Source organism: Scyliorhinus torazame, chromosome 18 (genome assembly GCF_047496885.1).
Source record: "Scyliorhinus torazame isolate Kashiwa2021f chromosome 18, sScyTor2.1, whole genome shotgun sequence".
Lineage (NCBI taxonomy): Eukaryota > Metazoa > Chordata > Chondrichthyes > Carcharhiniformes > Scyliorhinidae > Scyliorhinus > Scyliorhinus torazame.
The window spans coordinates 40234101-40246205 of record NC_092724.1 but is presented as its reverse complement, the minus strand read 5'-3'; the positions used below and the strand labels follow the sequence as shown (position 1 = coordinate 40246205).

General features: G+C 42.9%; 1 protein-coding gene across 1 annotated transcript in view; it reads right to left on the bottom strand.

The window, feature by feature from the left end:
- Positions 1 to 12105, bottom strand: part of fbn2b (fibrillin 2b) — a 408379-nt gene that overhangs the window by 327521 nt on the left and 68753 nt on the right. Inside the window, exons 6-7 of the mRNA XM_072482639.1 lie at positions 3918 to 4115; positions 2597 to 2722 (exon numbers count right to left, since the gene is read on the bottom strand). Of these exons, the coding sequence (XP_072338740.1) occupies positions 2597 to 2722; positions 3918 to 4115 (324 nt within the window). The remainder of the gene's footprint in view (positions 1 to 2596; positions 2723 to 3917; positions 4116 to 12105) is intronic.

The window sequence follows — 12105 nt, the reverse complement described above, 5'->3', positions numbered from 1 at the left end:
TGACCCAGGGCCGGGAGCGAACCTGGGACCTCGGCGCTGTGATGCAGCAGCGCCAACCACTGCGCCACTGTGCCGCACCGAAAACATTTCTTGATGACAATATTGACTGCTGAAGCATCTCTCTACTCCTCAAGTGGTCCGCGTGTTTATGAATGATCTGTCCCTCCACTTGGTATGAAAGGGTCCAGTCTTAGTGACAATAATTCAAGTGATCCAACTTGATCCACTGCCGAAGTTTCATATTATGCACTTAATATTTTTTTTAATGTTGCAGCGGCGATGGCTCATTGATGAGATCTTGTGGCTCCTGTGTTTAAACATAAACACCTTTATTGGTAGGGTTTAACTATGTATATATATTTTTTTCACATCTTGGTCTGTCATGTGTGAAAGAATGGTCGAGTTCTCTGTTTCTGATACTTAGGTTCTGTGGTAAAGCTTCTTCTCTTTCCAGCATTTCAGTTCAGCATCTTTTTCATTGACCATTTTATCATCTTGGCTCTTGAACTTTTCCATTAGAATGACCATTTCAGCAATCTTGTTATGGCTACGTGATCTCAGTTTCTTTCTGTGTTTGAATTGCTGATTCTCTTTAAATGTATTACCTCTTTAAATGTATCACCTTTTTAAAACTGTCATTTTTTCACTCAGCTAGCTGTTGGCTTTCCATCTGTGTTTTTTTGTGTTCTTTCACTGTTTTGGCGCGAACCTGGCTGCTCTTTAAAAAAATTTTAAACTTCTTTTTCTAAGGATAGGTAATTTCAACGAGCTCTGGAGATTTTTTTCTTTCCATATGGCTGTTTGCAGAGACCTTTTTTTTTGATGTGCTGGTTTTTGTCTATTTAACTCGCACTTGGAGACCCGGTGCACTCGAAGGTTCAGTGGGGCTCTTGGCTTTTCAAACTTGTTAGCTGCCTTTTTTTAAAAAATAAGGCTGAGAACTTCTCTTCTTTTGCTTGAAGCTCATCAGCGATTGCTGCCGCAAAACCCTCACAGGCTCTGCTCCAATCCTGCACATCGGATGTATGTCAGGTTCAGTTTTGAGATTTTTCCCACGCTTTGGGACACCTCGCTGCAGTTGACTTTGGCCATTTATATTTTTTGAAGTTAAAGCTGCAGCACTGCTTTCTAGTGCCAGCCATTTTTCTTCGTAAACAACAATACTTCTGATTCTTCTGAACAGCAGCAATTCTTTTTTTCTTAAACTTAAAGTCACAGCTCCCTTTTACTGTGTTTGTATTTCAGCTCCCTTAATGCACTGAGCCTCCCGGAACGCACCTAGCCTACAATATAAGTAAAGGTGCGTTTCTGCATTTCACCCACCTTTTTTGTGGATGCTGACCCAGGAGTCTTGCCACGTTCTCTCTGTTGCTCACCCATCTTGCAATTGTCTATCTTTTCTGATTCTACATTACTTAGGATCTGGCAATGTCTCAAATTGGTCTATTTGCCCAAAAAGAGGCATTCTGGTGAGTATATTTTTCTCCAACTTCAATTAAAACAGGATACTCACAGGTATTGAGCCAGAGGCAGTGGCAGGATAATTTATCCTCGTCGCCAGATATAAAGATGCACTTTCACAGATTAGTGAACACAAAAAGGATTTATTGACAAGAAATGTACAACAGCCTCATGGCTGTAGCTAGTTCCCAAAATGTATTTTTGCCTAAGAGGACTCCATCCCCTAAGGGTGATTCCCTACTCTGAGCCCCCATTGGTCACCCAGGCCAGCTGATCCTTACTCTGCTGTGTTGCTCTTAAGGAGACAATCACCACAATAGGGCAAACAAATTCAGAGCTCCCTGGATGATGAAGGAGATTAAGATGAAGAAGAAAAAACATATGCTTATAGCAGATGCCAAGGATGAGAAACGTTAGTTCAGTAGATAGATTGAGAAATTGGAACTGTCCTCGTGGAGAAGAGAAGTTTCAGAGGGGATTTGATGGAGGTATTCAAAATCATGGGAGGTCTGGACAGCGTAGATAGGGAATAAACTGTTCCTATTGGTGAAAGATCAAGAACAGCAGGGCACAGGATGAAAGTAATTGGCAAAAGAAGCAATGGATACGAGAGGAGAAATGTTTTCAAGCAGCAAATGCTTAAGATCTAGGATGCACTGTGTGGGAGTGGGTGGAGGTGGAGGCATTCAGGAGGGAACTGGATTATTATGAGAAAAGGTAGAATGTGCAGGGTTACTGGGAGAGCTAGCACAAGGTGATTGGTTCATTCAGAGAGCCAGTAGAGACATGATGGGCCCAATTGTCTCCTTCTTTGCTGTAACAATTCTGTGATTCTGTGAGTCAAACTCGACTCAAATCGTTAACTCTGTTTCTCTCTCCGCAGTTGCTGCCAGACCAGCTGAGCATTTCCAGCACTTGTTGTTTTTATTTCTGTTTTAATACTGAAATACGAAGAAGCTTGGTGCACCAGTAACTTCTTAACATAAACTGAAGGTGGTGACAGTGCCTTGCATCTAGACAGCAAATACCTCCTTGATCACATGTGCTCGGGGAGGGGCAAATAAATGATTGGACAGAAACAATTGCAGCGAGAAAGAATGTGAGGGATGGATTTGTAACATTATGCTGCACCTACCTTCACACTTCTGCGTGTTCTCACTCTGTTTGTGCCCAGCTGGACATTTGCATTCGTATGATCCCACGGTGTTGATGCAGTTCCCTCCCTGACACAGGCCTGGGATGGCCTGACATTCGTCCACATCTACCAAAGAAATCACGTCAGGTTCAGTTCATTATTCAACCACAGGAGGATCTTTTGGGATTGGTCTATCTGAACACAGGATATGCAGCCCTGTGGGCGGCAGGCTTAGAGATGTCACGTGTCCAGCACTCGTCTTCAGTTCCCCACGGACAGAGGCTCAGTATTTACGCTGACCCCAATTGCTCGTGTAATTAAGCACTGCATTTATTCTGTCTCTGAATACCTGAGCACACAGTCTCTGGGTTTTCTTCCTCAATTGAAATGAAATGAAATGAAAATCGCTTATTGTCACAAGTAGGCTTCAATGAAGTTACTGTGAAAAGCCCCTAGTCGCCACATTCCGGCGCCTGTTCGGGGAGGCTGGTACGGGAATTGAACTCGTGCTGCTGGCCTGCCTTGGTCTGCTTTAAACGCCAGCTATTTAGCCCTGTGCTAAACCAGCCCCTTCTCTCCCCCGAAGGCAGGTCCAACCCACAATGCCACAACCTCCACCCTGGGATAAGACCGGCAGGCAAGTTTCAAACCCCCCCCTGCCAGAACGGGGTTTGAACGCTGTTGGTACTAACCTGATCCATATCTAGCCAACTGAGCCAGCCAGCCTCCCCACCCTCAGGAGTCTGAGCTTCTGTGGCTGCCTGCACTTTTACATGTATTTTCTATTCCAGAGCTCTGAACAATGGTGATAAAGGCTCCAACTCTCTTCCCCTCCCACAATCGAAATCTCTCATGCTCCTACCGCCTGCTATCGATATTTGTTGGAAGGATTTACAACTTTGATACTCAAATTGTTTAGGCACATGATGAGCACATCTTCCTTGGGTATCAGGTCCTGAAATGGGACCAGAGCTGCTGGATCAGAGACAAGGAAACGACCCCCTGTGCCACAAGGCTTTCACGTTGTGTAATTTCCCGATTGCCTGAGTGCACAGATTCTGTATTTACTGTCCCTGATTACTACCTGAGTATACAGGCTCTTCACTGTTCAGCAGCCCAAGGCAGGGTAATGGTCCCACCTTCCAGCAGCACTTAAATGAGGTTGGGGTGGTGAAGTCACCCCCATCCAAATAAGGGCAGAGAAACGGAAACAGAGTTTGGGCGAGAATCCAGTGGTAACCTCAATGGCCGATTTGGACCTGCCCAGAAGGAAAGCTCAGCTCATGGGTCTATAATTTCAATGAAGAACGAAGGAGCTCACCTTGACAGGCGCCACTTCGAATGTTGGGAATGAAGCCACGGCGACAGGGGTGAGGCTGTGCAGGACACATCTCGCACGGATGACCCCAAGCTCGACCAATGGTGGCACAGCAGAGGGTTTTGGTACAGACAATGCCACTCAGTTGTCCTTGGCACATCTGGTTATTGACCTGAGTGAAGCATGGCCCAGTCCGGTAATCTGTAGAGGAAAACAAATCCAGTGAAAAGGATGTCAACGTTTCAAACGTTGGTTATTGATGAGCTGGACCATGATGGAGAACATCACAGCTACTCACTAATCTCCAGTGTTAATAACAGCAGTTATACCTCCTGATTTCTTACTATATATATTAGAGCGCTAATTTTCAAGGTTAGCACTGTTTTCTGGAGCCTCGTCACAGGTGACTATAATGGAATGGAACCGAGACAGTGTGCCACCATTTCCTAATATATAAAATAAATAAAGTTGCCATAATCCCAGATGACCGCAGGCTCCTTTCCATATTGAGGGGGAGAGCTGACTGGTGGTGATTTAACTGAGGTGAGGGGCAAGTTTGAGAAGGCACGGTAAACCTCAGATGGTACAGGAATGGAACCCACGCTGTTGGCCTTGCTCTGCCTCACAAACCATCTGCCCAGCCAACTGAACTAAACCGGCCCCCGCCCTTACTGTTCCTGATATGTACAACGAGGACTTACGCTCCCCATCAGTATTGCAAACTCAGAAGTGCTTTGGGAGTTTTATTTTTGGAAGCTTAGTCCTGCTGAAGATTCCAGCCTCCAGGTATCATCAGTCGTCAAGTGTTTGACACATTTGTCTGATGTTATTGGGTCTGCTATTTTAGCAGAATTAACAGCTGCAGTAAAATGGTCAAGCGGCAGTCAGTAACTGCTGATATCGCACCCAGTTACATCTAAGCTTTAGTTTAGTTAAATTAACTCTAAAAACATATTGGGTCGCTGACAGGAAATTAAATAGATGAAAAGACGATCTCATTGGCTCTCTTCATGAATCATTTGCAGCCCACACACCTGCAGTAGATTTATCATGAAGCTTGGGTTTAATATGCCTCAATTAAAATTTAATGTAAGCACAATGTGGCAAACACATTACTTCAGGTGACATTTTATAACTCAAGCAGGATTACAATGAATTAACTAACTAATCGCTGCTACTCTGGGACATGATTTGAGGAGATTGTGAAGTGTTTTTTTGAAAATAATTCCCAGACATTCCGCAGCACCCCAAGCAACTGAAACAACTGTTAAAGTCTTGAATGTCGTCAACATAAACCATGCCGACACACGCGGGGTGCATACCCCTATGCAGAGGCACACAGATAGACACTTTCACACAGGCACACACTTGTGGGCTCAGCAACTACCCTCAGTCAAACAGCAAATCAGCAGCAAGACATCTGAAGTTTAATAGTTTCACAAATCATTATCATCTCATAAATTACACAGAATCTGCATTTGCGCATCTTGTGTTACATTTAGATAAGAAAAGCACTTCCTGCAGTGAAGTACCGGAACTCTTTTTACATCACAGGTGACTCCACAGCCTCAGCAATAACCGACAGCTACTGTTTGAAAGTCATGATTGCCAATGTTAATTCCTAACATTCAGATATACAGTACTGGGCGGTAACGGCAATGATGAAATCCACACCACAGGCTGTCATGGAGAGAAACTGGACTCCCGCAGAACTAGATTCAGGTTCTTGCGTCTCAACCGGGATTGGTTGTTAAGTCATCGGGGAGGCGCTGACTGGGCAATATTGTCAAGGGGTTTCACAAGATGTGCTAACCATGCTGGAACAGTTATAATAATAATAATCTTTTTATTGTCACAAGTAGGCTTACATTAACACTTCAATGAAGTTACTGTGAAATGTCCCTAATCGCCACATTCCGGTGCCTGTTCGGGTACACAAAGGAAGAATTCAGAATGTCCAAATTACCTAATAGCATGTCTTTCAGGACTTGGGGGAGGAAACCGGAGCACCTGGAGGAAACCCACAAAGACACGGGGAGAACGTGCAGACTCTGCACAGACAGTGACCCAAGCCAAGAATCGAACCTGGGACCCTGGAGCTGTGAAGCAACAGTGCTAACCACTGCGCTACTATGCCATCCAGTTAAAATTGGAACCAGCTGAGAATGCAGCCACAATGTTGGACCATAGGGAGAGAAGAAGAAGTGGGATGGAGTCGTTGAATAATGGAGCAAGGTGAAAGGAGATGAAGGTCTGCTAGTGGAGGAAAATCCTGAGGGTGGTTAGGACCATAAAGATGGTCTGGAATGTAAACCTCCCTGGGTAATGAAGGATGAAGAAACCAAGGGAGGCAGGGATGATGGTAGGGGACAAGAATGATAGATAAAGATGGCAAAATGGAGGCGGATGAGGATATTGAGTATGTAAGTTAATACTGGGGTGGGAAGGGATGAGGATCTTCAAATTATTCAGGATTGAGGACCCAAGAGTGTTGGAATGAGGACCAAGGTGTTGTGGAAATCTATATTAATAATGCAGGCGACTGTCTGAACAGTAAGGAGCCTTTTTACACCTCGCCAAATCGTGTTAATCTTCACACTTAAAAATCAAGTATGAGAAAAGTCATTTTAACACCTGTCAACAATTGAAAATTCCTTTTTTGGAAAATGTTAGTGCTGGAATGCAATTCCCTAAAGTCTTGCTGACCCACTGTGTGGGATTTGGACATCTGGAATTTATCAAAAGTCTGGAATCCTAGAAGTTTACTCCCCAGAGGCAAGGGTACAACATATACACAGATGTCTTACTCTTTCTCAGGAACAGCCACCTTTGACTGAAGTTATTTATTTATTTTACTTAAAGGGATCCTGACTCAAATTCCTTCATTACTCTTTGATTGAAGGACTCGGAGCACTGAGTTTCCTTAAAGGCCCCATGTGTTGTCTCATTTTAGTGCAATGTCTGAGAAACACATATTTCTAGTGATAACTCATACCGGCCCCTAGATCCTGACAGATCCTAGTTCCACTCTACCATCTAGCCACAGCCAAAAGTATCGAGAAACAATTGTGGTGGCATCCTTTGTGTCATTTCCGTGATAGGTCTTCCCGTGTCCCCAACTCCCACTTGTTGATCTCACGTACAGAATAGGGCTTTGACCACCATTTTCCTAATTCCCATTGATCCACCTTCAGCTTCCTAGACCATAAAATTCAGAATTCCCCAATCTATTCCTCTTCACCTCTCTCTTCCCCCTTTAAATCAATCCCTAAAATCTAACTCTTAGGGGGGGTGGGGGAGGTGAAGGTCTCGGAAATTTATAAAGATGGAGTGGGAGGGAACCCAGATAGGGGAGGTAAAACGCAAATGGGAAAATGAGCTGGGTTATTAGACGTTTTAGTTGCTATGATATGAAGAGTCTAAAGTTCTGTTCCTTTTTCACAAACACATATTTATTTCATTCCAACAGCCTTTGCACAAAACTCTAACTATACATCACCTGACAGAGGCCACCTGAAGCCCCTTTACATATCAGTGTCAATTAATGGATACTTAACATAAATGAGACAACTAATTGCAATGTCTCTTAACCCATTACTTAACAGTCTCCCCTTCCTTGGAGAAAAAAATATAATTAGGTGAAAACAAAATTTCAAGAAACTCAAAATCACACACATGATTTCGCCCCTTTTTTTTGTTTGGACGAGAAAGAAAAAAAAGTCACAGAAACAAGCGCCCTTCATTAACAATATCCAAAAGTTTTCGTAAAACAGTCTGACAGTTGATAGCTCCTGTCGACATTTAATTTTTGTTATTTCCCCTCTGCCCAACATCTGCTTCAAACTTGCGATGTCTATCCGTAACCTCTTTTCATTGACACTTTTTGTAGAGTGCACATTTTCCCACAGGGATTTATTGTCAATGTGACAGTCAATAGGTATATTACCCAAATCCCCCTATCCCAAAATTTCTGTCAATATCATACTTATATAAAAGGCCATATCCACCGCCTCTACAAGGCTTAACGTCTCAGCAGCCAAAGTGCTTTTTACCACTCTCCTTATTTTCTTTGTTTCCCACACAAGCGGGCAACATTTACCATTGTTCCCCAAAAGGAAAATTATAAAACCTCCTGCGCTTGAAACCCCATCACATAAATTTGCATAGGACGCATCACTATAAACTATGAGTTTCAAGTGCCTACGGTCACCTAAAACCAGGAACTTCAAAACACACTCCTGCATTTTTAGTTTGGCCAATGCTTTATTTGCTCTTATTATGTCTTCCACTTTGGGATCATTCATTTTTGTACTCAACTCTAAGACATCAAAACTCACGTCCGGTCTAGTCTGTCTACCTAACCAGTTCAGTTGCCCAATTAAACTTTGCAGTTGCTCTTTTTCTATCTTTGAAACCATTGCGTCTTTTTGTGAAACTCGGCCATGACTAATTGCTATTGGGCTGATGTTTCCAAATAAGATTGCTGACGTAAAGTTGCCCCTAACTTAGTCTGTCCAATTTCCAGTCCAATATATTTAAATGCATCGGAAGCCTGACTTCCAACCCTGGATTCTTTCCTCAAACCAAAGATTACAATAGCTTCAAAATCACTAGTCCCACCCCACAAAAAATAATCGACATGGCTCATAAAAATGCCAGAAAGATTTCCTTTATAGTGCCAGTAAAACATTGCAGGATCTGCTTTCAACTGGCAACAGCCTAACTTTAACAAAACTGACCTTATCAAAAAATACCAGACTCTAGATGCATCATTTAATCCATATACACATTTGTTCAACTTCCAGAGTACCCCTTCTGTGTTAGCTGCTTCTTTAGGAGAACGGAGAAAAATGTCTCTCTGGAGCTGATGCCCTTGCAAAAAGGCAGCTTTTATATCAATAGATTTGCATTCCCATGCCTTTGTGGCTAATAGAGCCAAGAAGATCTTTAAAATAACCTTGCTGTTGTAGGTGAATCTACCCTTAAATTCTGATCTTCTAAGTTTTCTTCAAATCCCCTTGCCACAAGCCTGGCCTTTGCCTTATAAGTTCCATCCGGAAGAACCTTTTCTGTGCAAATCCATCTGTGGGATAGAGCTCTTTGTCCCCTATCCGGTACTTCCGTGTATACCCCAAATTCACTCCAACTATGCAATTCTTGCTGTTTAGCTTCTTTGATAACTTTTTCATCTAATTTATTTGAAGCCACCAAAATCTCACGTGCATGTGGGCTTCTACTCCTATTAGTATTCGTAGTCTTACTCATGTTCCAAGATCTTGATAAACTACGTCCCCTCTCCCGCCTGGTATCTTGTTCTGTACTGCTACTGCTTGAATATTTCCCTTCTGCTGTGGGATGTCCTTTCAATAGTTCTCGACCTTTTCTTGCAGACCTGTTCACTATCCGATGTACTATCTGAACTGGCACTGCGTTTCTGTGCCCTCCATTTTTGAACTTCGTATTCCCAATCTATTGTCTTGACTCCTTCCCCTGAATGCTGGACATTCAACCAAAGTTTATACTTTTCAGTGCCTTCCCAGCTCTACTAATAACAGTTGCATCCTTCCATTGACTAGACCCTTCAGGCAAGTATGTCACTTTTGTACCAACTTTTGGCAGTTGTCCTTTCGGAAAAATGGCCTGTTCTAATTCATCAGAAGTGTTGTGTTCCTCCACAGAAACCCTGTCTATATCAGTTAATTGGTCCTCATAGTTCTGTAACACATGCGTACCAGATGACTCTGGTTCCTCGTCATGTCTGCCTGCTCTGTCTAAATTTGAAAATTTGTAATCTGTACCCATTATCCTTGATGAATGGTCCCTAACAGTTTGATTACCACATTGGTCGTACGATTCCCTTTCAGAAAATAAGGGAGGATAGTCATATCCAGCCATCTTTATCCTCGGTTTAGCCATATATCCCTTTCTTTTCTTTTCTCACTCACTCCTTGGTTTGATCTGGAAAAGTTGTATCTTTCAACCCTTCACATTTACACAGCAACCATCCTCTGCTGCCAATTGTTAGACGTTTTAGTTGCTGTGATATGAAGAGTCTAAAGTTCTGTTCCTTTTTCACAAACACACATTTATTTCCTTCCAACAGCCTTTGCACAAAACTCTAACTATACATCACCTGACAGAGGCCACCTGAAGCTTCTTTACATATCAGTGTCAATTAATGGATACTTAACATAAATGAGACAACCAATTGCAATGTCTCTTAAGCCATTACTTAACAGGTAAGGAGCTAGTGGCAGGTCTGTGGGAGGATGCTCTGAGTAGAGTTAACATGTCCTCATCATGTGCCAGGCTCAGCCTGATTCAATTGAAGGTGGTTCACCGGGCACACAGGACGGTGGCCCGGATGAGCAGGTTTTTTAGGGTAGAGGACAGGTGTGTGAGGTGTGCAGGAGGGCCTCCAAATCATGTCCACATGTTTTGGGCATGTCTGAAGCTTAGGGGATTCTGGCAGGGATTTGCCAATGTCATGTCCATGGTGCTAAAAGCATTGGTGGCGCCGAGTCCTGAGGTGGCGATTTTTGGAGTGTCGGACGACCCGGAAGTCCAGGGGGCGAGAGAGGCTTTCGTTTTGGCCTTTGCCTCCTTGGTAGCCCGGAGACAGATTCTATTATTCTGGAGGGACTCGGAGCGCCTGAAATCGGGGGTATGGGTTAGCGACATGGCTGGGTTTCTCAGGCTTGAGAAATTTAAGTTCAGCCTGAGAGGATCATTGTTAGGGTTCGTCTGGAGGTGGCAGCCGTTTACCGATTTCTTCGGGGAAAATTAAACTGTTAGCAGATACAATAAAAGGGGGGTGGGGTTAGGGAATGAGGGAGTAGGGGGAGATAGTTTAGTTTAGGCGTGATCAGCGAGAGGAGATGGAGGGACTTGGGAATTGTGTGTGTTTACATTTGTATTTGTATCTTTTGTTGTTATAAAACCATAAATGCCTCAATAAAATGTTTGTTAAATAAAAATCTAACTCTTAGACAGAGCTGTTTTTCATTGCACAGCACCTCTGGGTGTGTTCATACCATCAAAGACAACTTGTTGTTTTTACTGATGTATTATTGCAAGGGTAATCGTGGCCAATCTCACAATAAAACCTCATTCCCGAAACTTGATTTGTGATGTTGAGCTGAACAAACAGAGGCAAGCCATCCTTAAGGAGTCAAAGAGTTTAATTTTATTTTAATACTCTTCAATTTCCCCAAAACGCTGACCTGAATGACAGAGTTGCATGGTGAACAGGACAGGGTTGGGTTCATTGAACCTACTCATGTTTGACTCAGTAGGTCAATGTCAAGTCATTAAGCTTTATGAAACTGTAGTGCCAGTAACTGGGGAGCATTTTATTAAATTTAAGACCTCTGGCAGGTTCTCACTTACGATGAAATTCACAATGAGTCATGCCATGATATCACTAGCATGTTATTTTAGAGCAGAGCCCTCCTTCTCAAAAAAAATTAACACAATCTCTGTTACGCTAAAACAACTTTCATTAAATGATCATTGTTTAAATGCTGAGAAGAAATGGATTCCTGATTAAATCAAGAATGTTCCAAAGATGTGCAGGTTAGGTAGATTGGCTATGCTAAATTGCCTCTTAGTTTCCCAAGATGTGGTTAGGTGGGGTTACAGGGATAGGGCGGGGAGCGGGCATAGATAGGGTGCTCTTTCAGTGGGTCAGTGCAGACTTGATGGGTCAAATGGCATCCTTCTTCACTGTAGGGATTCTAAGGTTCCAAATGTGATTGCCGATTAGGTCGAAGGACACACTGCTCAATTTTATGCCGAAAATGCTTGCAGCTACTCACACAAGCTAGTAATTTCTTTGTCAGAATATAAATTCCAGACAATTTGAACTCCAACTATAAAACAAAATGAATCAATCCTCTATTTCAGATATCCTCACTGTCACCGTTTCTCTGATGTACAACAGGTACAAAGAAAACAATCAGTCAGTCACACATCAACTTGCTCCCTAATTTTCCTGCAAATTTCTCATTCTGCTTCTTATTTCAGCTCCATTAAAATTCACTTTGGTGTTTTTTCTGTTACTGATTGTAGGCACAGAGATTTTGGAAGGCAATTACAACTGGGAACCTTGTCTGAAGTATTGAGGCTCATATAAGGTTGTGACCTCCACCACCCCCATCCCAGAATCCGTTTTATGAAGTCAATTGGCACC